General features: G+C 42.3%; 3 protein-coding genes and 1 long non-coding RNA gene across 5 annotated transcripts; 2 read left to right on the top strand and 2 right to left on the bottom strand.

The window, feature by feature from the left end:
- Positions 1–22: 22 nt before the first annotated feature.
- Positions 23–5,215, bottom strand: cdkn1d (cyclin-dependent kinase inhibitor 1D). Its single transcript, XM_069156899.1, has 3 exons — positions 4,992–5,215; positions 2,046–2,556; positions 23–1,631 (listed from the first exon to the last, which is right to left on the bottom strand). Exons 1-3 carry the CDS (start codon positions 4,992–4,994, stop codon positions 1,573–1,575), a joined length of 573 nt encoding a protein of 190 aa, XP_069013000.1. The 5' UTR covers positions 4,995–5,215; the 3' UTR covers positions 23–1,572.
- Positions 2,494–7,647, top strand: LOC138202662 (uncharacterized). Its single transcript, XR_011178661.1, has 2 exons — positions 2,494–2,583; positions 6,803–7,647. It is a non-coding gene; the product is annotated as an uncharacterized lncRNA (long non-coding RNA).
- Positions 7,648–14,906: 7,259 nt separating this feature from the next.
- On the top strand, positions 14,907–23,672 carry LOC138202659 (suppressor APC domain-containing protein 1-like). 2 transcript variants are annotated; one of them, XM_069156902.1, is made up of 5 exons: positions 14,907–17,227; positions 19,588–19,758; positions 21,057–21,212; positions 21,454–21,564; positions 22,761–23,672. In XM_069156902.1, exons 1-4 carry the CDS (start codon positions 17,129–17,131, stop codon positions 21,541–21,543), a joined length of 516 nt encoding a protein of 171 aa, XP_069013003.1. In that variant the 5' UTR covers positions 14,907–17,128; the 3' UTR covers positions 21,544–21,564; positions 22,761–23,672. The 2 variants fall into 2 exon arrangements, with proteins under 2 accessions (XP_069013003.1, XP_069013002.1); XM_069156901.1 differs by lacking the exon at positions 22,761–23,672 and having other exon boundaries at positions 21,454–21,627.
- A 1,132-nt stretch (positions 23,673–24,804) lies between these two features.
- LOC138202708 (achaete-scute homolog 4-like) lies at positions 24,805–26,228 on the bottom strand. The gene is made up of 2 exons (XM_069156966.1): positions 26,042–26,228; positions 24,805–25,934 (listed from the first exon to the last, which is right to left on the bottom strand). The coding sequence occupies exon 2, from the start codon at positions 25,932–25,934 to the stop codon at positions 25,389–25,391; it is 546 nt and encodes a 181-aa protein (XP_069013067.1). The 5' UTR covers positions 26,042–26,228; the 3' UTR covers positions 24,805–25,388.
- Between the last annotated feature and the right edge of the window lie 518 nt (positions 26,229–26,746).

The raw sequence follows: 26,746 nt of genomic DNA, 5'->3' as shown, positions 1-26,746 counted from the left end.
GATCACAGAACGCGCGCCAACTTGCCCTTTTTAAAAACGGCGATTTCGACATTTCGATGCGTTTTTCGTGCGAGATTTCAAAGACCTCGGCAGGCTTGCGTCCGCCTGCGAGACATCTGATTAAAAGGATGATGTGTTTCTAATTGAAACAGCGCAGCAATTCCTTTTGGTTAGCTGCCTCAGCTGCCATAACTTTTTTACAACTCGTGAAAAACCTCAAGCTAAACACCACACCGGCACACAAACAGATATACACAGATATATATATACACATACATATATACATGTATATATAGAGAGACACACAATGAAAACACTTGTAAAAACTGCACAGCGACAGACAACGTGACATAGCTAGACTCTTCATATAAACATCTTTTTTTCCTTTTTTCTTTTTTTTAACCAAAAGTAGAACCAAAAGTTTTGATTCCACCGAGCTGCAACAGTGATAAAAACTGGACATTCCCTTCGTGGAGGAAAGAGGCGTATTTAAACCCTACAGGTCGGCGTCACATGAAGACAAAGAGTGGGCAATGCTACATTATTAAAAGCTTGAAGCTGACAAAAATGTACCATCACGTATGGTATGTTATGCGAGTTTTTTTTGTGTTTTTTTTTTACAACTCCATTATGCAAATAATACAAAGAGCAAAAAAGGAAAATAGTTTGCAATTTTTGCAATGTTGTAGAGTATGCGTTTGGCTGATCATCTCAGGTGGCGACGGTGGAGTGTATATGAGCCATAGTGATTTATAATTTAAGGCATAATTCGGGGGCAGTGGCATGTGTTTACCGCAAACGCCTCATCTTACCTCGTTTTACACGTTTCTTTTTGATTTGATCTCGACGACGATCTAGGCACCGTGAACAATAAATACATATCCATGCGAGAAACACTCTTATTTTCTCCGAATTTTAGTCATTACCTCAGGACCTGAACCTCCACCGACCTTTAACCTCGAGGTAATCGCAGTCGCGCTGCCACATTTTTTTTTTTTTTTTTTTTTTAAACCCACCGGCCGAGGTTTTGACCTCTTGACTCAGCTGGAGCTTTCAGAGCCGTGGGGCGAGACCGACGGCTACGTGTGGTGCGGTGCGCCATCCAGGAATAGAAACTAATCAAAACCGCTTATGACTTGTAGCGAGAGGGAGAAAAAGGTCAAGGACTGAGGTCAAAATACTATTCGAGGCCCATTCAGGAGAAAACTACCCTCTTGGAACTAGAGCCTGTTTTCTGTTATATCCTTAAAGAGTGCATTTCAAATTGATTTCACAGTATAGTCAAAAGCTGAGTAAAACTCTATATAGAATATACACTATATAGAATATTTATAGTTTTACACAAAAAAAAACAAAAAAACATTTCTATCGTCTGATCTTGATTAACTTGGAAAATGGTAGCTTCCTTGTGCTGAAAATGAAAGGTATGTGGTGTCAGAAGTTTTTAAGCCCGTGCATGTATGAGCTTGCGGACAGTCACTTACGCATTGCTGCATATATGTACACATGATGCGCGAGGTGACGCGTAGAGGGATCACTCGGTGATCGTCCAGTGGGTCTCGTCGTGCTTTTCTACTGCCAAAAAGTTGCCTTGTAATGCAGAGGGTTCCTCTTTTTCACCGTGAAGAAATCTGCAGCGGGAAAGGGAGACAAATTAGTTTGTGTCATCGTGACGTACGGGTGTATGATGAGGACTGAGCTCGAGAAAGGAAAGCGGCTCGGAAGAGAAAGGTTGTCGGCTTGAGACAGGAATCAGGGAAACGACTAGCTTGGCTCCGTCTAAAAGGAACTCTGCCTGCTGGCACCCTTTAACCGGCGTGAGTGTTAAATCCAGGTGAAAAGAAAAAAGGGGAGAAAACAAACAACTTGCGTTGTGCCATTTTTCCCAGTCGTTCTGCTAAGATGGCCTCTGGCTTTAGCCTCGTGTTTACTCGCTTGATCTTCTCATCGAACTCGCACCAAAATAAAAAAAAAAATAAAATAAAAAACTTTTTTTTTTTTTCCCCACACCCCAAAAATTGACAAAACATATTTGGCGAGGTCACCTGTGATGGCTGCCTGTCTGCGTTTCCCTGACAGTTGGAGTCTGTAGCACCCCCTTGTGGTCACCTCTAGGTACTCATCGCCAGACCCCGGACGAGCTGCCGGACACGGGCGAACACTGGCCCGACGAGCACCACGTTCGCCCCGCGCTCTTCGCCGCCGCCCGCCCCGGCTCCGGTCGGCCCCCGCCGGCCGCACCGTGCAGCTGCGGTAAAATGCCGGCACGTCCTGGCACCTGAGCTCCTCCCACTCGACGTCGGCGCCTTCTCCCGGCGCGTCGCTCTGGAAGTCAAAGTTCCAGCGCTTGTTGGCCGCCTCCGCGCTCATGCGCAGCAGCCGCTGGAAGTCCTGCTGCAGCTGCTGGTGGTCCACGGGCCCGAAGAGATTCCGACGCAACCGGTTCCCACCGTCAGCTTCAGGGCCTCGATGCCTCCCGGGTGCGCGGGCCCTCCGGGTCGGACGGCTCGGCCGGGTCCTGCCGTTGCTGCTGATGTAGAGGCCGTCGCCATGTCCCTATCGGAGAGGGAACGCACGCACAAGGTGAGAGGTTTAGTGTTCCGTCGGTTTGTCCTGCAGACTTTCTACGAGGTGTGATTCGGGGGGGGGGGGGGGGGGGTTTGTACCGGCGCGTCACGCGCACCGGCAGTATCTGCCCTCTTGGGCGCCTTTTGCGTTTTATGTGATCAAATCCACGTGTGGCCCCGACTCGCTGAGTAATTACTGCAGCAACAGGTACCTGAACTAACACCAAATAAATCTCCCAACTGCATGCACCGCCCTGCCGTGGAAAAAAAAAAAAAAAAAATACAAATAAAACATGCCGGGGTCTGCGCCTGTGCCGGTGTTTGCAGGTCAAAGGTCGACGGTGCAGGTCGGCGAGTCTGGGGGGGGGGGGGGGGGGGGACGTCGGCCCCTTGTGAAGAATGTTTCCTGCATTCCCCATCTGACACGTTTAATTAGAGGAACTCTGCTGAAGTCTGAGATGCCATCCTGCTTTGATAACCGATATTCTAGCTGCAGTTTCCAGCTCGCAGCCGGCGTCGGATAATATTTTACAATAATATTTCAGTAGCAGCCACATCCCCTCGGCGACACCGCGGTCTCCCGAGTTCCTATTCGGCACCCACTTCAGGAACTACATCGGCTGCGCGTAGGCAGCAAAAGAAAATGAAATACGTTATCTGGGACGGGCAGGAATTTTGAAAGAAAAATGCAGTCGACAGAAGCAGTCTTTCCTTTCCTAAAATGCTGCAAACCGGTCAAAGCTTTTGAATTGAAACAAATATTTTGCCGAGTTAAATCGACAACAAATGCTTTTACCTGTATATATGTCTTTTTTTTTTGTCAACAGTGATTCAAATGTTGAGACTGTCTGTAAACTTTCCCCCCCCTGATAGCTTACACAACCACAGAAATGTCCCACGACTCAACCGTGCGGGCCCATGTGAGCTTTGTGCGTGCACTGCCCTACTAATCCAAGTCAATTTTGCATATCATGTACCCGTTTTCTTTTCTTTTCTGGTTTTAGAGGCTGCGTTCCAGTAAAATGATGTCGTTTTCTGAACTTACTAGTTTTCCAGCTGCTCCGTTTTCCTTTACCCACTTAAATCATTATGCTCGACTACGGATTATTTTTTTTTTTCAAAAGGGTCATTGTAAAAGCACCATTCTGGCGTATTTGGTCAAAAAAAATATCGTGCTGTGACATTTGGACGGTGTCTTCCTGCCCTAAAACACCAAGGCAGCTTCTTTTTTTTTCTTTTACACAAATTTACACACACTGCTGCTTCTTTTTTTTTTTTTTTTTGCACTTCACAATTTTAACCAGCCTAATGTGGACGTGCTCTAAAACCACCATATCAGCCCAGAGATCAACCTGAAGGCAGCAGTCAGAGCCACAGGGGGGCTGGAGGAGGAGGAGGAGGAGGAGGGGGGGGGGGGTCAGAGCGTTGCGTAATTGTCACCTACAGAATATACAACGAAGAGCACTTTCACAAGTAGGCGAAGCTTTTTTTTTTTTGTTTAACCACAGCTGTCTACCTTTGCGAACAGTGAGAAAAAAAAAAAAACCAAACCCGTGCGTTGGAAACAACAGGCGACGAATTCAAACATTTTCTGAAGTGCGTGCTTTTTAATCTAATCCGCTTTAACCGCAACTTTAACCAACGCAAAAATTCAATTTGCTCCGTAGTTTCCGCAAAAAGATGATAGTTTTTATGGCAACGTGAAGAAAAACAAAACAAAAAACAACAACAAAAACAACCTATAATCGTTTTATTTCGCCGACAACAGGGCTGCTCTCCCCGAGCGAAAGTTGTTTGCGGCGAAAACGGAGGTGGGCGCGGTCTGCAGGTCAGGTTTTCACTGGAAGTCCCTCGGTGTCCCCACTTCCAGAAAAACACCGGGAAAGTCCTCGCGTACGTGAACGTCACATCACCTCTCAAAATGTAAAAATAAATTTTTAAAAAAACCTGCAGATACGAACGCATTATTTATCTCTGCAACGCCAACAAACAAAAGGTGAAGGAAGCGTGTATTTTGCAGGTTCCTTTAGATTCAGTCTGCGCAGCAGAAGTTAGTGACGCAGTTAGATTCGTGGAGGATGTGGGTCAATGAGATGCGACACAAACAAGCATCTCGTCAAGGCACTTAACTCTCACATTACACACACACCGCAGCCGCACAATAATCATTTGTAGTATATTTACAACAACAACAACAACAACAACAAAGTCCCTTGAACTGACGTTTAGGCTTTAAATGAACGCGCAAAGCTGCGAAACGCAGCTTCAAAAACTGCCGCAGCTTTGCATTTATCCCGACTAAAATAACTTACGAAATATTTTAAAAGTAATAAAAACAACAACAACAACTAAAAAAAAAAAAAAAAAAAACGGCAAAGTTGAACCACTGACAACGTATATCAATTATTTTCCGCTCTCACTTACCATCAGCGTCAATATCTCAAAAGTAGCTATTCAAAGTTTGACAGCTCAAGCGTTTGGTCCGCAAAACTACGCGCAACTCATCCGGAGAGGAGCGAAAGGTGTTCCGGACGATGTCCCGCGGGCAACCTGTCACGTTGGAAAGCTTCAGTGAGACGCTACAACCGCGGTAGGGTCGTGCGTAAAGTCCCCCTTATCTGCGACTTGTTTGTTATGGACCTTATGGAAAGGGAAGGATGGGGGAGGAGGGGAGGGGGGGGGGAGGGGGAGATGGGGTGGGGGGGGGGGGGCGGCGTCCTACTCAACAAGTCAATCACGTGGTTCCCATCAAAGCAGCCATTATTGGAGCGCAGCCAGGAGGTAAACATCACCGTCGCGTCACAAAGTCGCACGTCGTCCGTTAAATGCCGCACAAGCGCGCAGAAAAATACTCCTCTCCTCCCCCCCTCCAAAACGCACGTGAGGAAAAAATAATAATAATAATAAAAAAAAAAAAAAGTGCAATTAGCGTGGTTTACTAATCTTCTAACGTGCGTAGTAATAAACAATCAAATAGTTTCGTACCGTGTTATCGTGACGCTAAAGTCCAACCGATTCTCGGTGCGCGCGCGGCTGCTCCAAAACCTGCTGCTCCTGCGCTCCGACGCGCCCCTCGCCGGCGCTTCTCGTCTCCTCCGGAGCGACTGGAAAGTAGGTCAAATAGCTCGGCAGTGGCCGCCATTACCCCTTCTCCCTCAAAATATGACACATTCTCGCGTAGTGCCGACGTCACGTTTTGTTTTCCCACCGCGCCCCATGCATCCCCCGAAGTCACGTTGAGCTGCAACGTGACACGGGCAACTTCCATTTTGGCTCCTTTTCCCGCAAATTTTCCCACCACTTCGGTTGAATAAGCCAGTCTGACGAAGTGGAGGAAAAGTACTGAAACTTGTGATCACAATGCATTAAAGTTACCAACAGAAGAACTTTGTTTTGGAAGGGAAACTCACCTACTGACTCACCGGCTTAATTGACTTAATGATCTTATGAATCAGAATTCAATTTGGAAAGGTAAACTTTACTGTGCAGCTTCTTTTACACGACAAAGAAAAAGACAAATCAAATTTGAATCCTGAGCCAAAGTTAATTAAAAATGTAGCTTTTTTTATTTTTATTTTTTTTTATCAGAACAGGGCAAATCTAACATTACAGTACAGTCTTATAACCAAACATGACTTCTTTTTTTTCTTCTTTATCTTACTTTGGTGTTCTGAACAGCGTGGATTAAACTCCAACAATACAAGCACTAATCTGATGTTTTGGTAAGACCATTAGGACCTCATGCTAAATCGAATGGGAACAACAATTTAGATGATCAGTTATTGTGAAAAAGTACATTTTAAGCACTAGTGCCAAACATTTCTCACTTCCCGCCTCTCCTAAATGAATATTTGCTTGATTTTCTGTCGTTCTTTTAAATAAAAAAAAAAAGTAATCTGAATTGCCTATTGGGGCGGTGTTAGGACTCACAGCAATAGAAAACAAAGAAATTTGAATGTGCAAATTTGGGCTCTTGGAAATTGTGATATAGAGATTTTTCACCACTGATTGCCAAAATCAAGAGAATAATCAACACATTGATTGAGAGGGATTTTTTTTTTTTTTTGTCCAAATAAAAATGTAGGCTGACAAAAAGGATTTTCCAAGGATTTTTTTTTTTTCATTTAAAATCAGATTATTGATCATTTTAAAGTTTCCATAACTTTTATGAAATGCTATATGTTCTTCTATGTTATTGGAATTGAGAAATTGATTCTCCTTTATTTTTTCCATAGGCTCTTACAAGCGCCTTACATGGGCAGCAGATGCATTGCTTTCCAGTGACGTATGAAGGAGTCATCCGAGAGGCCTGTTAGCCGGCCAACGCCCCTCACTCAGAAAGGTTATTCCAGGTTTCGCACACACATACATGGACTGTTTTTTTTTTGTTTTGTTTTTTTACACCATTCAGCACCTGGCCTGTCTCATACAAGCAATATTTTCCCTCCTCAAACGCTCCATATGCACACAATGTTCCTGCAGAAGATTTTGGTGATGTGATGTACTGCTCTATAATGTCAAGGCCGGCTACAGCAGCGGCGGCAGCGGTGGAGTGCTCGTTGTTGGTGTGTGCGGTGTGCGACAGTCGAGGTCTAAAAGTAAGTACAGTGTGTCACCGCTGTGGAATGTCTCTCGGTTGGAAGACGCTATTTTCACATGAGCGGCTTAACAGAACTTTGTGGCGGTTCATCGCAAGGAACAAAACAAAACTGTTTTCCCCAAATCCGACCGGTGTGTTACTGAGTTTCAACATGTATCCATAAACTTCAGCCTTGGACTTTCTGAATGGCGATGGCACCGTATGAAAATTAGGATGAAAGCAAAAAAAAAACATAACACGGCTGTGACTTTTAAGACATCCATCACATGTCATTTCTGAACTCAGCTGATTTCAAACTTAATATGGTAACTCAAAGAACAGAATATAGAGGTTTTTCCATACTCTGTAGACAAACCCATCAAAGTGTTTTCTGTTTCAACGCCCCTATATAAGCAGGAGGCACAAACAACATCATCTGTTATTGCTTTCCAAAACTGTTACAAATCACTCTTGAAAAATAAAATCAGTTTTATGATGTGATATCTTTATTGTTAAGACTTGGTTAGGTTTAGGGAAACATTGTGCTTTGGGCTAAAATGACTTTGGGGGAGGTTTTGGTATCTTGGTTGTCATGGTTACAGTCTTAACCACATGGATAAGGTTAGGTCATGCTTTAAAAAAAAAAAAAAAAACTGTTTCTAGGAAATAAGAACAGAAGTTTCCTGTGTTAAAGACGGCTCTTTGGTCGACCCATCCATCCACCCAGACTTCCTCCTGACAGCATCGCCTGACTTCCTCATGTGCTCCTGCTGTCGTATTTACTACGACTACTTTTTACTAGTAGAAAGCTTTGTCGCTTGACCACAAAAATATGCAGTTTTAGAAAACGTACTGAAAAATGTGACGCTGTAGTTGTTGAGAGGATAGCGTTGTTAATGGAACAATACATTTACATTGACCAGATCACACATCAGGGGTGAAATTATAGATAGATAGATAGATAGATAGATAGATAGATAGATAGATAGATAGATAGATAGATAGATAGATAGATAGATAGATAGATAGATAGATAGATAGATAGATAGATAGATAGATAGATAGATAGATAGATTCATTCATTCACGTCATCTCTTCACAAACTCCCATACAGTTCCTAAATAATGATCATTATTTGTTCAGAGCCAATTTATATTGTTGTTTTTTTTTGTTGTTGTTTTTATTTGATGAGTTATTTTCGGTCCCTCTCTCATGACATATAATAGTCAATTAGCGTTGTGCCCCAGTTCCCTAATACCCTCCTAATCTGTGTGTAAATTGGCCTTTATACGCTGTCATATTGGAGGACTCATGGAGCAGACAAGGAGGCCTCAGCAGCATGATCTCTGACCTGTATTTACAGTCATCTTATTGTTCCACGGTAAATTCATAATCTTCCTCTTGTTGTCTGCAGTGCCGTGTGTGTTTCAGTGCCCTCCCATCTTTAATCCTGCGCTGTATGTTACAGTTGGATATGCAGTCATTAAGCCCATTGTTTTCCCTCCACGGTCAGTACCCTTTGAATACATTAGCACGCTTGTGAAACAACAGTCACACAGTATAATGTGACTCGGGTCAGAAGAGTAGGAGCTGTCACGGTGGAGTCTTTTGCTCGCAAAATAAAATCAGTTCTTTTCATTCAGTTGTTACTGATTCCCTGTGGAAACAATTCGAAAGCTTAGCGTGCATATCCTCCACCCGCAGACAGTCTTTTCCTATTATAGTTGGTTTGTGTGTTGTTCAGTTGGAAGAGATTTCTGATGTAATGGGCTTTGGAAGTACATTTATTAGATAAGATGGGAAATAAATACAAATATAGCTTACAAATCCTTTTCGAAAGGACGCCATCCAGAAAATTAAGTTGTCAAGAGAGTAATTCCTGTCATGTATTCCTGTGTGGAAATGAACTAGATGTAGTCAGTATGAAGTCATCGGTAGACTTTAAGCTCTTGATAGTCTTTACTGATGCAGAAATACAAATCTGACAAATGAATTTGTTGTGGCTTTTGTGCAATTCATATATCCCCAAATTTCAAACTATTCCTTTATGGACATTTCTTTCGTAAGTGTTAATGACTTGTCAATCGTCTTAGTACTCGTGTCATGTGTGAGGGCAGAAACTTGTACTTAAGCAAAGTTGACATAAACTGCCTGTAGTTTTAGTTTGATTAATGCGACGATACAACATAAGCATTTTCTTCTTTGACAATACAACAGGAACTCTACCTGATATCACGCTGTTTCGAGAGGAAAATGCTGTTTGGTTTCACTCCCAATGTGACGGCGGTTTCAGAAAGCTGCAGGTCAGAGGTCTTTGGCCAAAGGCAACCTTAAAACGGAGAGTTTGGTGCTGAAGAAAAAAGCCAAGTGTGAACTGTACTGTATATCAATTTCATTTCAGCAGGCAGTGTCTGTGGTGAAGGGGGAAGCTGTGATAGCGAGGAGCAGGATGGGCAAAAAAAAAAAAAAAAAGACAGACGAGAGGAAGCTTTTGGTTCACGAGTGCGCTATGGGGATTTCCACATCCTCCTGCTCTTCAGTTGAATAAGCGAATACTGAGAAGAGGCTCACCACAGACAGGAGATTGTTCACGTCAACCCTTCGCCTTCTTCCTGACATACTGTACCACAACAAACAGCGAGTAAGAAGAATCTTTAATGTAGAAAAACGAGCTGTGTTCCGAAACGCATCCTTTTTTTTTTTTTTTTTTTTTTTACTTTTAGTACGTGCTGCACCTACCCTTACACAGTATGTACTGTATGCATACAATCGGGACATACTACTTCATCATAAAAATGTACCTTGAACTTTGACCCTCTTGGTCATATGTGTTGTAGTGCAACATTTTTTTGTGAATAGAAAAAGGATGTATACTTCCTTTTAATACTTCTTTGTCTTTTTCTTCTAATACACACAAGGAAAGCAACAGCATTAAAGCAAGTAGTACAGGAGAAAAGGAGCTGACTGAGGTAAGCCTTCACAGTGGCCTGCTGAATGGTAATTTAAGAGATGCACGACCCCGCCGATTTATGTCTACCAGATGAAAACATGACTTCTCACCCCTAAGCAGCTCACGCATGCTGACAAGTACATCCACGTATACATGCGAACAGTCATCCAGCAGATAGGGATCTGGTCCAACGCAGCAGCAGTAAAGATCCCTGCAGGCGATAACGGTGCAGAAGATGATGTGCTGTAGAGGTATAGAAAATGAACTGCTTCCAGTAAGCACAGATTTAGTTGTTTGCAGGTAATAAGGTGTGACTGTTATTGTAAATGGTTTGACTGTTTTTGAAGAACAAACTGCTTAAACAGTGACTTTGGTTGTAGTGCGCGCATCTCAATCACGCACTGAAATATGGTTGTTGTTTTGCTGTTTTAAAGGAATCGCTCAAGATTTTAAGAAAAACTCATGGCAAAGGTGGCTTGTTTTGTTGACATGTGTTTGATGAGAACATTAACAGTACAATCACATCTGTTCCATGAATGTGCAACGGGCTTGGTTTGGAGAAATTCGGGGTGCAGGGAGAGCGAGGCCGCTCGCTGGCAGCTGGATGTTGTCGGGGGTCGCTGGGGGAGCTTGTGTGTCAGGGTGAACGGGTTTAAAGGTGAAATGTGCCCAAGGAGACCCTGACTGACTGTGTTTGTTTTGGGGGTCCTCAGGGGGCTGGCCTGAGGGGTGCCGGTGTAACGGATAGATTCAGGGGTGTTCTCAGATTTATTTTCTTTGCGTGATGGTGGCCTGCGTGAGTTCTCTTGAGTGGTGCCTTTCATGGATTTACCTGTGCATTTAAAGCACCTCTTGTTCTGTGAGGAGCAGCCCGCGCTTTGGGGTGATAACATCATGCTCTTTGAAATATTGTTTTTGCAGAGGGTGTTTGTGGGCGTGGGGAGAGGGAGGAGGGATGAAGAGGAGGAGGAGGAGGAGGAGGAGAGGGTTAAAGGGCAGGGGTGAGAGGGGGGGTGTAAATCAATCCTTTATTTTTGTCTCTGCGTATGTGTATGAGGGGGACTTGTTCTGGTCTCACCGAGGTGACTTTCAGAGGAGTTCGATGTCAAAAGAAAGTCACCGTGAGACAATATGAATCCTTTTTTTGTTATTGTTAATAAACCCTCTCTTCCTGATGTGCTTATTTTGAATGCAGCGTGATGTACACAAATGCAGGGATGACACGAATAAACTTACCTCACTGAAAATATACTGTATCTGCCATTCAGAGCTCCAGGAGGGTCGCCTGTTTCTTCTCCGCGCAGCTGAGGTGAAAAGGTGGCGCGCTTCAGCTGGTGTGTTTTTGCATTTATCTGCATCTGGAGAACATCTGGTTTCCATCTGGCCCTGGCAGTGTCGTATCGGGCTGTGTGCGAGCGTGACAATATACGGGAGAGAGCGCGAGAAGGAGAAGGCAAGGAATGTATTTGGGAGTTGGGATGAGTGTGTGTGACCGAGGGGGACAAATGAATGAGGGGAGTGAGCGAGTAAATGATTGTGAGGTGTGTGTGTGTGTGTGTGTGTGTGTGTGTGTGTGTGTGTGTGTGTGTGTGTGTGTGTGTGTGTGTGTGTGTGTGTGTGTGTGTGCGCGCGCGCGCGCGTGTCTGTTGCCTAGCCTGCAACCAATAAACTTTATGCTGCTGTTTCTAATTGTGCGAATGTCGATCATAAGCATAAACCTTCAGATTAATCTGGTTGTTTACACATTAAATCAAAGATTTCACACAATCAGTTCAACACCTGTGACTATCAGATTGTTAATCTACATGGATGACTGAGCAGGCAGCTTTATCTGCTTCCCCCTGTAGATGGAAACTTCTGAATCAGTTTGAAGTGAGTGGATAAAATCTGATCTCCTACACTGATATGTTGTATGTTTTAGGTTTGGACGATGAGCAGTGAGGCCAGGTCCTGATGTTGAGACAACACTTTGAAACGAGGAGGAAAGTCAATAGAGGTGGTAGAGGAGGAAGATGAGGCCTCTGAGTTTTAGGTGGGAGGAGGAGGGGGGGGGCAGTATTCGGGATCTCTGTTTTGGGGGCACATGGTATTAATGGTAACTGGGCCAGCAGGGCTTATAGGTACAATCTGACTGCATGAACAGGACGTGGTAGAAAGAAGAATAATTGAAAGAGGAGAAACGGTAGCGGAAAGAACATGATAAGACACGTCATGTTCTTTTAATGTTTAAAACATTTTTTTGCTGAAGCAGAAAGCTGAAAAGATTTGTCAATTAATCCATTACTCTATTTATATTTTGGGGTTTTAGACTGTTTTTAATGGTAAATGGTCTTTTGCACCTTAGAGGTCTCAAAATTTAAAATTATTGTCCCATTCACACACACACACACACTCACACACCAGTGGTAACAGAGCTGCCACGCAAGGTGCTCTCCTGCCATCGGGAGCACGTTGGGCTTCAGTATCTTCCCAAAAGACACTTCTGCACATGGACAGGAGAAACCAGGGATTTAACCCGCAAACCTCACAAATACTGGACAATCCGGCTCAACTAATGTAATGAATATCAAAATAATCAACCAATCAAAACTAAATTCATTTGATTTTGTTTGATATTTTTGGTACAAAAAAGTCAAAATCAAAAGTGAAGTTTTCTGGGTTTGAAAAATGTGTCACATGAGGAAAAGGCTCAATTAGGGGCCTGAAACTAACCAGTATTTCATAAAACAAAACAAAATTAGAAAAAGCATTCAAGAAAAGTGCCTCCTCCTTTCTTATCAAGCTCTCACCAGTCATTTAAGAAACATAAATTTTTCTGGCTTGGGAACCACTGCAATAAACTCTTTATTGTCCATATCTAAACTAAACCCATGAGGTCTCAGTTCGGTTTAATCTCAGCCATTAAATTTTACTTTCTGTAACTTATTAAACAATAATGTATTTGGCATGAATGCATCTTTTTCAGGAGCGAGTTTTCTCTCGTAACGTCTTGTTTTCTAAAGTATGTTTCTTCGATTTGGTTCTGAGGACAAGGAGGTGAGTATCGGTTTGTAATGAGGCCCCCTGAAGAGCCCTGGGAGACGTGACGTTTTTTCATCCCCGCATGGTTGAAGTGAGTGTGCAGAGGGGGTGGGTGGTTACAAATCTGGTTAAGATTCCACGGAGCTATGATCTGGAACAATGAGCCTGGAGGGGCCGTTACTGGCCTGGGCTGGACAGGCGAAGGGAGCGCCGAACCCGGCATCTCTGACCGGGAATAATGTCTCTATTCTGCTGGACTCTTCGGCTCTAAACGGGGAGTTTTGTGTACTCCGTGTTTGCCGCTCCAGCTGCTCCTCTCTGCTCGTCCACGTGTCGTTTTCATTCGGAGAGATTTTAAAAGTTTGCATAAGAGCGGCAATGACAGCGCGAGAGCAAACGTGTGTGTGTGTGTGTGTGTGTGTGTGTGTGTGTGTGTGTGTGTGTGTGTGTGTGTGTGTGTGTGTGTGTGAGAAAGTGTGTTTGAGTATGAGGGAGTGGGACAGGAAGCAACTAGGGGCCCACTCTCAGCCGCAAAGTAGTATTAGTAACTGAAAAGATTCACTTTACGGGGGGAAGTGGGTCACTGCAGTGTGTGTATAAAACTTGTGTGTTATAACAGTCCACAAATATATATATACATATATATATATATACATGTAAAATGTAGCTTGTGTGAATATATTTACCGTGTTTGTGCGTTCTCGTGGTGAACTTTCTCCTCGGTGTGGGCCACAGTGGAAACTCAGCGTGATCTGACATGCTGTAATTCTGCAATGAAAAAGAAAAAAAGTGGGAATCTACTTTTAAGTGGGGAAGCACCTGTAAAGACATTAGATCAATTAGAGTATAACGAGTATAAAAGGTTTTCTTTTCATCGTAAATGTCTTTGTCCCAGAAAGGTTCTCTTAAGTGGCTGCAACCAGCTCAAAATAAGGAGTCAGAGTGGAAAACACACCACCTTTTGAAAATGATATCCTGAGCTCGTAGATCTTTAGGCTTCATTTTGGTGAGAGTCACATGTCTCCTGATGTAACGTGGGTCATGGGTTCCCTGCGGGCACACAGAGCCATTCCTCCGCAGCAGCTTAATGATCTGTTTTGATCTGGATGCTGTTTTAAAGGCCTTCAGGCTGATTGGCCTCAACCTCTGACCTGGAACACGAGATTACTCTAGAAACAGCCCTTTTTATGCAGCGAATATACAGTAAACGTATAGAAGGTATATGTGTGTTATGTTAAAGTGACTTTTCAGGGTCCTTTGTCCTTTGTGACTGAGTTTGTATTATTTTGTGCACAACATAAAACATAAAAGCGTATCACTGCCTGAGTGCAGAAAAAAAAAAAATACCTGACATACTTTTGAGGAAGTCCCAGTGGGTCTGCGCTTCATTGTATTGCGACATCTGGTGTTTTGTAGAAGCTACGGCTTTACAGGTTTGATGAGATTTTACAAAATGTCAGCTTTGAAAATGAATCTGACCTCCAGCAGGCAGTATGGACTGACAGCTCACTCTGCTGGTGATCAAGCAGGACTGCAGCTTTGTAGGAGATGGGGCCACACACAGGGAAGGGCACTTACAAATGTTGTATGTAATACACTGAGAGTTCAAGGACTTGTTTACCTTAACATATCTAAATATAGCCCGTCTAAAATCAAGTGAATTGCTTTATCTTTGGTGTTTTTTTTTTTTTACTGTGTAATAGTGTGATAATGGGTGGGATCTATGGGAGGGCCTCATTCTGGCAGTATCAAGCAGGGAGGTCTGTCAACATGTGTGTTGTCAGGGGAAACAGGCTCAGCCGCACCCTGAATAATCAAAACACAGTTGTACATCATGTCTGTCTGCCTCTCATTGGCCTTCAGTGAGAAATTAAAGGAGTACTCCTGTTATTTAACTGCGGTTCAGTCAGAAGACACAGGACATGGATGAATGGTCAGAATCGATCCAGCAAAGGCCGATATATTGTTTTCAATTCTTGAATTTTAGTCTTCCTGTCCTTGAAGAACTCCCATAATACAACTCGGCAGTATCTTTTTGTTAGACCTTCCCCAGCTGAGAAACACCAATTCTGTCGAACTTCACACAGTTCATAATGCAGCGTTTAGGTTCAAATATTATCAGGATCCAAGCCCAAGCTAAGGATAACCTGACATCGCCATGAGTCATGAAATCATGAAAGGTTATCTGTCACACCTGCCACAGCTCCTCCCGAGTATACAACTGTTTTCACATACAGACTGAGCAGGATTCATCAGGTCCAGTAGATTGAAATTAAAATCAGTGCAGTCTCCCTTTCATTTCAAATCAAATCAAACATTTACAAGATAAATTGAATACAAACTGAAGCCTTAGTATTAAATCAAATAAAATTAACAATTACTATTCTGTAGGAGCGGCAGCAAGGAATGAAATGAGTAAGTAAAAGAGGGGCATGTGTCACCGTAACGGAAATAACATTTTTAGTTTTTCTCTTAGAGGAAAATTCTGCTCACCATTTAGAAAAAAAAAAAAAACAGTATGCAAATGTATTGTCTATATAGCAGTACCATAGAGTGGAACGTGACATATACCTACAGTTTTGAAGTACTTTTTTTGAGTGATCACATGTCATACTGCTTACTGCTCTGAAACATTTCACAGGGAAATGTTTGTCTTTCTCCTTCACTACATGCACAGCTGCAGTTACTGGTTAGTCCTGAGGTTTAGATTTTACATACCAAACATTTTGGTTCAAAACCTCTCAATAAAGCAACGGCCAGCAAATTCCCTGCTTTCAACTTGAGAAATTCAATAAAAATGTGAAGAACTGTTTAATACCCTAAAAGTACTAAATTATGTTTAATAAGTAAATATTCAAGTACAAAAATCGATTAAAACTGTTGCAGAACTTTGTTTTGCCTTATCCCACGGGTAACTACGACCGTACTCATCAATATTAACTCGTACTCCAGTTATTTTATTTTTTTAGGAAAATGTTTTCAAAGTATTTATTTTTTAATTGTATTACTTTTTTGGGCATCTTCTTCCCACGCATGTTGCAGCACACTAAATACCTTCCAACACTGTTAATGTGGAGCTCTGTTGATTCGTCGGGCACTAACGGCCCGTCGAGCCCGAGGCAGTAATGAACAACATGTGCCATTGATTTTCTGTGCTGCCGCTGAACAGCTGAGCACTGACAGTAATGCACTGAGGCTGAAATCTCTCGGTCTCCTTTTTAGTTTTTCTTTAACAGTTCTATTCTGTACTCTACACCTCTGTGCTTGCAAATCGCTCATCCTCAGGTTATGTCACATTCCAGGGAACATGTTGGGACAGACTGCTCGCCCGAGGAGGTAAATGATCGCATGCACTCCTCTTATTTAGCTGCAGAAGCACAGGAATGTCAGGTTTCCACTTCAGTTGCGGGATGACAGGCTTCTCAGACAACTCTGCCAACCCCTGAGCTGAGAAACCCTGAAACACAGCCTTGTTTTCCTCGTCTATACTACTTGTGAAGCTGAGATTTGGCATGAACACGCATCCTCCTCCAGCAGTCACGACCCTGATGGACACACGGGGGGGCAGAAACTGTGATCACACCTGTATCCTCTCCTTAAATCTCCCATCCACAGCTGCATTTTCATTTTTCCTGCTCCGTGTTTTTCCCTGGTGTCGTTTTTTTTGATGCAGCACTGACAGCTTCACCATCTCTCCGACCCAGCCCGACCCAACCCTCTTTGTCACTGTACGTCGATTAACCAGTCATGGCAGTGACATGTGGAATTTTTCATTACCTCGCCCCAGGGGCACCATGCTGTCTGTGCCTGTGTATCGTGCTGCTTTTTTTTTTTTTTTTTTTTCCACTCCTGCCTTCTCTTTCTCTCTCTCACACACACACACACACACACACACTCATTCTCTCCCTGTGGTATTATTCTGACTCAGCCAGTGGCGAGCTGTGGTTTGTTGTTTGTGGTCCGGCCAGCTGTATGGGGTAGCAGTAGCTGTCAGTGACTGATCTTCTCTCCATGGCCTGTCGTCCCTCCGGCTCTGGCTCCTACACCATGGTTATCATCCCGCTGAAGACCAGCTTCCACAGCCTGGACGCACTTCGCTTCTACCTATGGGTGAGGACACAGCTGGTGTGTGTGTGTGTGTGTGTGTGTGTGTGTGTGTGTGTGTGTGTGTGTGTGTGTGTATGTGTGTGTGTGTGTGTGTGTGTGTGTGTGTATGTGTTGTCTGAGTGTAACGGCTTGTTACTCCTGAGCTTTTATCAGCTGCTCATCATGTGTTTAGGTTTTGTTTAGGTTAGTTTATTTAATATTATTTATCTTTATTTAATATTATTTATCTTATTTTATTGTATAGAATGTGCTTTTTTTTATGCTGCTGTAACATAAAAATTTCCCTTTGAGGGATTAATAAAGTATATATCTATTTATCTATCTTTTGTTCCCCTGTTGAAGAGGCTGAAGGACTGTGGTAAACTGCACAGACCTGTTGTCATGTACACAGGGCAGCTACAGGTCTCAAACAAACAGGCTTATTGTGTCTGTGAAAGCGTCATCAGTTCGATACATTTGGCCAATTGACATGACGTTTTACTGCATGTGTCATTTAAATGTATATTTTGAGTCATGTTCTACTTGCATGTGTAGCATTTCTTCAAAGAGTTGCTGAAAAGGGTTTGTGTTCCTTCAGGCTCACATCAGATCCCTGTCTCTGTTGTCGATTCGAGCATGATTTTACAGGGCATCTCAGTCAAGTACCAGCAAGGACTACGAAAGTGCCCTAACAACTTAAATACTGGGACGTAGACACAGATGTCAGAGATTGTTTGTGGTGATTACGACTGAAACGACAACATGACTTAATATCTACTGATTATCTTCTTTATTATATTTTTTTTAATTCGTTTTTTTAAATATTTAGTTTCTGTCCAAGCTACAAAAACATAAAGCAACACACTGGAGAGGCTGCAAAATCAGCTCTGGAAGGATTTATCTGTAAATATTCAGCCAGTACATGAAAGGAAACTGAAGTGCAGAAAGATATTTTGAAACAACATCACCCTTCTATACTTCATCCCCAAGAGTGAAGTTTCAGGTTTATTTCATATTTATGGTTATCTATATCTATATTTGTTTTGTGGGAAAATTCACATTAGACGAATTATCCTAATGTCAGTTACTTGAATTTAAAATATGAAATCCTCAAAATCTTGCAAAGAAGAAATATATTGTATATTAATTTATTCTATTAAAGTATATTTTTCTGTAAGTAATTTTTTTTTAATACTGCTTCAAAATATTTTCCAAACTGCCAGGAATAAAATTCTAGGAGGGAAATTCTTCAAATTTTTGACCAAGTTTTTAATCTTATAATTGTAAAATGTAAACTCCCTCCAGGTTGAGGACGCCACCGTGAAACGACCCTGCAGAAACAGTCACGAGTATTTCTGTGGCCTTAAACCAATAATAGAAAAAAATGCTTCATGAAAGAATAAAGCTAAAACCATAATGTGCAAACACAGTTCAGCATTTCTCGTTTCAACCAAGGGAACATTTAGGAGGAAGCCAGAAGATTTATCAGTCCTTAGAAAGACTTTAATCATGAAAGGCTCCAATTAGTAGCTTAAAATTTAGACTAACATCACATCTAATGAATAGCAGCAGCTTTTAACCGTTTTTCATTCAAGGGCAAAATTGCCTCAGTCACTGTGCATTTATAAGACCACTGAATTATTCATACGCTAACTGATATTTCCTGCTCTATTTTTAACTTTACAGACTCCTGCTGTTTTCAGTCAGTGCTTCTATCTTTGCTGCATGTCTCAGTGTTGTTTTGGACGTAGCACAGCTGCAGTCATGCCAGTGACACATTCCCACATGTCAGGTCTGATCCTCACAGTTTCCTGTTAACGGCTCGATGTAGCAGGTTTCCACTAACTGTAAATCCGTGATCATGAGCAGTAACCAAGCTATTTAACCTTCCGAAAATCCGACTCATCAAATACCGCAGTTAATAATTCACAGTGTTGCAGTGGCGTAAGTTGTGTCATGAGTTTCTAATATTCCTCTGTCCCATGCTAATTGCCTTTGAAATGATAAAATGACCGTAATGCCCTGAAGTCAGGGTACCAAAGGTGAGTCAGCACCACCATATATCATGATTCCCTGGTGTTTGTAACACTGTTATCTTTGTTTGAGCTAATGTAAAGTGCATGCAATCCAACTGAGTATAGACAAAAGAACCAATGGCCTCCTGCTGCTCTGTAGTTTGGCCCTGCTGATACACAAAGCCTTGGGGCCTCTGGAAGTCAACAGGCAGCACTGTGCCCATCACACTGCTTTTACATCAGGCTTGTAGTCAAGCTTGATAGTCTGACCCCCTGTACCATCAACACACACACGGGGACTAGTTACATCAAAATCAACATTTAAATCCAAAGTCTTCGTCCCTCAACGTGTGCTGCCTGTTGTTTCAGGTTAAGCGTCTGAAGGATCTAGAGAAGGAGAAGGACGCTCTGTGGTCTGGTCTGGAGATCCTGGAGAAGGCTCATGTCTGGTACCTCCAGCAGCTGGAGGAGAACCGGGCCCGGCAGGACAGCATCGACCGCAACAGTGGGTTCGGCTCCTGCCAGGAAGGTGCAGCGGAGGTACGGAGCAGGGCAGGGGTCCGGGCCTTGTCGGCTTTACCCATCACAACACACTGAAGGTTGTGTTTTAAATCCTAGGTTTACTTGAAGCGCCTGAACACACGTAAATCAGTAAAACGAGCTGATGCACCAACCCAGCACATAAACACAGTGTGTACGCCGAGTGCGTAAGCTCAGTGTAGAAACCCAGAACATAAACTCTGCGTAAACACGGTGCACTGACAGTGCATAGACCCAACACACAAAGGCCATACAGAAACATTGCAGAAACTAATTCATAAACAACCAAATAAACTACTGCATAAAAGACCACATAAACAACTGTAGTCTTTTCTCTTTATATCCTGTTCTTGTGGTAGCTCAAGGGCACATGTGGCGGCAAGTCATCCACCCCACAGGGCACCTTTTTGAAACGAGTGAAAGCCACTTGTCTAACTTACAGTAGTGTGAACATTGCATTTTCCATTTGGTTGCGCATATTCGTTAAAAGGCCTGAATTCTTACACACAGTATGGGGATGCGAAAGCAGTATTCATCACAGTTGGTTGCTTCAGAGGTGAGGATGAGGGTGCAGGGTAGAGTTTTAATCGATTTTGGCCCAATCCCATTTCCTATCCCGTGGTCCTAACCCTTGTTTAGGAGCTCCCTCTACTGGATTGTTGCCATTCAGAACGGAGCCAGAAGGGGTAGTGATCAAAATCTTAAATTAAGGAAATGGGACATATTCAATGGGTCAACAGTGGCTGCAATTCCTCTGAGTTAATTCTTAATAAATTTGTAAATTTTAGGAATTAGGTTATTAAATGTATTGAAATATACAGTACGATGACAAAATCATGTATCTCAGAGAATCAGCTTTTAATGTTCACAAACAAGACTTCATTCAATCTGTTAGAACCAGAAATAGCTTTATTATCCCAAAGCTGCACTTTAAGATTACGAAAGAAAGACATTTTTTTTGTTCATTTTATGGACCATTCTTCACGTTATGTTGCTTCAGTGTGCGAAACATTCTTCCATCACTCCGTTCGGAGAGCCAGTCGGAGGGCTAGACGACCACTGCCCCTCCGTCCCTAAAAGAAACGGGACACCCTACCCTACACGGGCACACACAAAACGGACGAGTGGTTGGAAGGGGTGTGGGATTGGCCACAAGGCCGGAGGTTGCGTCAGACCTTGCCCAAGGCTTTCGAGTCACATTAAGAGATCAATATTTTGTCACTGAACCTGCGTATTTGTGTAAAAAAGGAGTTTGTCACTCGAGGCGTGACTGTGTCTGTGTCTGTGTGTCTCCCCAGGCTCGGGCCTGCCTCCTCAGGTCTCGTATCCAGCGGGTGAACGGCTCTCTCGGTTCCCTCATGAGTGAGACCAACGTGATGAGCAGCAGCATCCCCTCTCTGCCTGAAGCAGTGGCAGACAGTGACCTCCGCTGGCACAACTCGGTACTAACTGAGGTAAGGAACGGAAAAGAATACTCCATAATAGCGGCTTCGCAGCGAAGGAAGATGGAATAAATCTATGTATTAATATTTCACGTGTTAAACTCTTTTAATTGTTACATGAATGAATTTTCAACATCTTCTCTCAGTCAGACGACGTCTCCCCTTCTGCGTTTTCCCATCAATTTCCTAATGACTGGTCTGTTTGTGCCCACCGAATATTGTCACGTTATCTTGTTTCGTTTTTCTTTCAAAGAAAGTGAGTGACAAGAATCGTCAGATCTCCTTGTTAGAGCTGGAAAAAGATGTTCTCCTGGAGCAGCTGGATGACCTGCAGGCCTGCTGACCGCCAGCACACGTGCACCTGGTAAACACGCGTGCTGCACTGCAAACTTACATTTTACTGGATGTCGCACCGTTGAAGACATTTAGCCGCTTTGTAAATATGTATTTAAATAAATAAATTGCAGTATGCATATTTTGCTTCTCTGTGTTCTTTTGTGAACCAAGGTTTAGAATAACTTGACTGACGTGCTGACTGTGCTTCAGTGAGTCGGTAACAGACTTTATTGAACCCAAAATCCCGCTGTTTTATACAACCTGAAAGCAGTATCCATGAACAACAAAAAACATATACAGTGTAGGAATTTGCAGTGAATCTTAGATCAAAATATTTTAATGCAAATTTCCAGTTCATGCAAAGAAAACTTTTTTTCTGTTGACGTTATAAATATAACTACAGTTTATTGGAATGTATGACATCACCAGGGTCTAAAATTGTCTTCTTGTAAGTACATACATTGTAAACTTTAGTGGTTGATGAAGAATGATGGGGCAAAAACAATATTAAAAGTCTTTCACATAGTACACGTAGTGGAAACTGGAAAGTATATTTAAGTATATATTTACTTAAGAGTAATTCTTATTATTTCTACATGACTTGAGTATTTCCTTTTTATGCTACGTTATAATTCTACTCCACAACACCTCAGAGTTAAATATTGTTTTTTTTGCTTCATTACATTGTTCACTTTTACTCCTATAGTTACTAATTATACTTTTCATACAAAGTATAATTAGTTTGCATACAAAACACATGATCAGTTTATGAAATATAATGTATTTATCTTAATTAAAGTACCAAAAATAAAGCTGCAAATAATTAGCTCTTGACTTTATTGTTCATGCTTTAAAATCCGAGTCATACTCCGATGTTGTAGCTGTTTAATGATCCAGTAATATACAGGAATACAGACCATTGTGCATAATACTATTGATCAATTCTTTATCCACTATTGTGCAATACAATCTATAGTTTATCTATTGTATCTGATTATTTGGAATTATTCATTCACATTTGGAATATCTGTTTCAGTATATTTATTGCAAAAAATAATAATACCCGATAAAACAATAATAAAAAAAAAATCTTCTTTATCTAAAGTGTTATAAGATGTTGATGCTGATAAAAAAAAATGTAAAAAAAAATTGTCAGTGTTGGTATGTGTCCCATATTGCTTTTTAGATTAGATTTAGAAATTACATTGTTTTTTTTGTCTGCAGTTGTAAAGGGGACGACCCAGAGCATCATTGTGCGTCCTGGTACTCCTGCTCGTTCCGTTTCCGTTCCTGCATGAGGGCTCTCTGTCTGGACGCGTCCCAGCAGCCTTTCCTGGTGGTCCCTCACTGATCTCACTGCAGCTGATAAACTTTATCTCCCTGCGTCATCGTGCGTGTGTGCAGGAATGTTTCTCTCCTCTGCGCCGCACAAAAGTCTAGCCTTGAACATGCGAGAAAACATTAGTAGGCTTAATATGGAGCTCAAATCACACAGAAAATATGTGTCTGACACGCATGCAGATGTTCTCTGATCAGATTATTTTAGGTTTTCTTTCCCCATTTCAACAAAGGATTAAAAATTCTGTATTTCCGCGCTAACTCCTTGCATGATTGTACTGCAGCACATTACCCTTTGACGTGTCGTAATTTGTCCATGTTTTTCTCATCCTTAATCAAAACCTTGTTCAGACTGCGCGTCCCCGCAAAGTGAACGGTCCACTCGTTATCCTGAAGTGTGCGTTTACTCCGGGGGCCCGTGGTGGCCCTGTGTCTCTGCCTTTCTGTTCGGATGAGATGTTGTTGTTAATCTGAGCCTCGGGTCCTGGCCAGAGACTCGCAGTTATTGTGGAGGAGGGTGAATACAACTGAGCGAAGTTATTACACAGTATAAGGGCCTGTTGTTGTATCTCCTGACTTAAGAAAACAAGGTTTTGTGTGTTCTTAGTGTCACATGTTGCGACTGATTCACAAAATTGATGCAAATCCAGAAATAAATTGGAATCAAACTGCGATTCCCTTAACATTTTTCTTCTGTTTTAATGGACAAAATCACATGCGTGCATTGGAAACAACTTTCACAGTGAAATAGAGCTAAGCCTGCAGGGAATCTGTGCAGGAATCTGATTAGAATCAGCCTCTCTGCCACCAGGAAAGAAAACTTCCATTATGGCAGAGGCTTTCATTTAAGTAGCTTCATGTTCTCTATCTTCAGAATGCCACTGAACCATCAAGCCCAGGGTACCAGCACTTGGCTAATTATTGGGTCTAATTCACATACTGCATTGCCAAACACCTTTCATCAAGAGCTTGTCATGCCTTCGTGCCCATCAATGCCATTCTTCCATATCATCACGGTTCACTTGAACTGCACTCTGCTGGTCCTTACAAACTCACTTTACTTGTATGTAATATCATGTTTTATTTTTTTATTTTTATTTTCAGTATTACTGAAGATCAGAAAAGAGCCGTTTCCATGCCGGATCACCGGAGGTGGGAAGCATAAGCACGCAAATCAAGACGATGTGACTCCGGAGTTTCCTCTTATAAGGCTGAGGGCTCCCTGATAAATACATTCCTGAAGCTATTAGGAGAGCAAAACTTCCTGAGAACCCTGATAATTCAGCAAGTAGGTGGTCTTTGAAGAGCAGCCAGGTAAAAACTGTATTACTCCAATGTAAGGTTCACTTCAAATGTCCACAACTAAAACAAGACTGAAGAGTTTTAGTTTCAGACAGGACAGACCTTCTCCTGAATGACAAGTCAAAAAGCACTGTGAAAAAGGTGGCACTCACTGATTGCAGTAGGTTTTCTGACGTTACTGCCACAGGACAACATCGCGTGCGTTAAAAAGGTTCCGTGTATAAACGCAATCACTCAGTGTCAGTTGCGCAAAGGCCTCTGAATCTGAGGATTTTTCCACAATAAAGGGGTAAAACAAACTAATGTTTTTTTAATTATTATTATTTCTATTCAACATGGTTTTGAGAATGCATCATCACTGGTTTGCTTGCAAGGTTTTTTTTTGTTGTTGTTGTTTTTTTAAAGAGGGCAGAGAATGGAAATCCATTTAATTCCAAAATACAAAACCTCTCTTAGTTGTGTGGACTTTCTTCTGTTAGTTAATTTAGATCTTTGAAAGGGAGCAACTTAATTTGAAATAGTGATAATCAGGTCACGGAAGTATATGATAATATGAGAGCTTTCAAATTACGGCTTGAATTCTAAATCCTCCTTTTAATATGCAATCAACTTCTCACTTGTTCCCCAAACTTTTTATTTTAATTTCACTTGCACAGCGGGCCAGGACTCTCCTGTCATATTAATCAGTGCCACGATCAGAGTATCATGTAGCAAAAACTGTTCAGTCAATTCTTCACTTTCAGTCGATCAGTGTTTCACAGTTCACACAGAACAATGTATTTGCAGAAAGTACAGCGACTTTAACATTACAACAACAAAAAACGTTAGAATGGCAAAATAATCAAAGTTTTCATTAAGTTCGAATAACTTAATGAAAGAAGTTAGATTATTTTGTAACTGTTCACAAAAGTCCAGAAGAAAATAGTTATTTTTGCACGTAATAACCATTTGAATATGGGTGTTTGTCCTAACTTCCTATGTGTAGACTCTTTGGAATAAAAGCAGACAGTGACAATAACATTACTTATTACAGTGAATTTTATACAGTAGTTTTTATTCGTTGCACATCTTTTCTGTAAAAACACAAGGTCGTCTTTCACCGTTTTTTTTTTTCTTCTTTTTTTTGCATTAACTTTGTCTTTTGTTGCACTTTAGAAATATATAGGCTACAGCAAGTCTGAAAGAGAGACAGAGACAGAGCCAGAGCCAGAGCTAATAAACAATCTCCCCACTGTCGCTGAGGCTGGTTTTGGATTCTCCATCACTGTTGCACTCCGTCATCTGGAGCAGCGGCTCACGGTTGCGCGCGTCCCCCAGCGGCATCTCCATCGTGGAGACATTTAAGTCCAGCAAACCCTGCAGGTGTTTGATATAGTCAATAGCCGCGCGTAGGGTCTCCACTTTGCTGAGCCGTTTATCCTCAAACTCCTGCGGCAGATGCTCTCTGAGTCGCGCGTAACCCTCGTTTACGCAGCGCACCCGGTGCCGTTCCCTTTCGTTCCTTTTGCGGATAAACGCAGGCTCGAAGGAATAATCGCACACGCCGATGGGTCCGTGGAAGGGGAAATAGGGCAATCGTCTGCAGGGGAACCTCTGGCCGTGCACGGCGTCAAGGCATGCAGCGTCGAGGTGGAACGGCAGTCCGAGGCGAAGCACTTCTTTAAAGTGCACCCCGCCGTTGTCCATGGAGATGCCGTGCAGAGTCAGCGGAGGGACAAATGGAATATGCTCCATCAGCTCCTTACTAGGATAAGACATCTTTTAAAAAGAAGAGACAAATTTGACAATTTTATATCGAACAGTTAAAATGCAGAAAAATGATGCATGATCAGGCGCCAAATTCCCTACAATATTTTCCAACTTACCTTGTCAAAGTCTCCGCACGATCATCTCGTGTGCTTGCGTGAAGTTTCCTTTTCAATCGCTCCTCTTTCCACCACAGTGATCTTTTAACGCTCGACTGTCCACGATCAGATCATCAGTGTCAGTGACAACTTGCTTATTGGGGTTTTGAGGTTGTAGACAGGGTGTGTGTGTGTGTGTGTGTGTGTGTGTGTGTGTGATCCGGGGCGGAGATGCAGCCATGTTGCTTTCTCATCAAGATAAACCTGTTTACATAACGTTTTCTTCCGTTGACACTGGGAAGTTATTGGCAAATTGGAAATTGGAAAATTGTTTTGTTTCACGCCCATTTATGAAAGTTCATAACTGACTTCATCACTTCTAATAAAGGCTATTTGTATTATTTATAGGGAAACTTATTAAGCCCAATTAAGTGTTTTACGACATGAAATATCCAAATGTCAGTTTAGGTGTTTATGATGCGCTTTATAACCACTAAGAACTAATGGCGAATCTTTTCCTTTCTTTCTTTCTTTCTTTCTTTCTTTCTTTCTTTCTTTCTTTCTTTCTTTCTTTCTTTCTTTCTTTCTTTCTTTCTTTCTTTCTGTCTCCCTCTCTCCCTCCCTTCCCTCTCTCCCTTCCTTCCTTTCCTTTCCTTCCTTTCCTTCCTTCCTCCGACCTGAAATCAGCCAAACACTCCTCCAAAGTCGACTCGCTAAAGCGCATGC

This window comes from Embiotoca jacksoni, unplaced genomic scaffold (assembly GCF_022577435.1).
Source record: "Embiotoca jacksoni isolate LCO1_2020_lvr unplaced genomic scaffold, fEmbJac1.0.p SCAF_21, whole genome shotgun sequence".
In the NCBI taxonomy this organism is placed as follows: Eukaryota; Metazoa; Chordata; class Actinopteri; family Embiotocidae; genus Embiotoca; species Embiotoca jacksoni.
The sequence above is the reverse complement of the archived record's forward strand: the minus strand, read 5'-3'. Positions and strand labels throughout refer to the sequence as shown.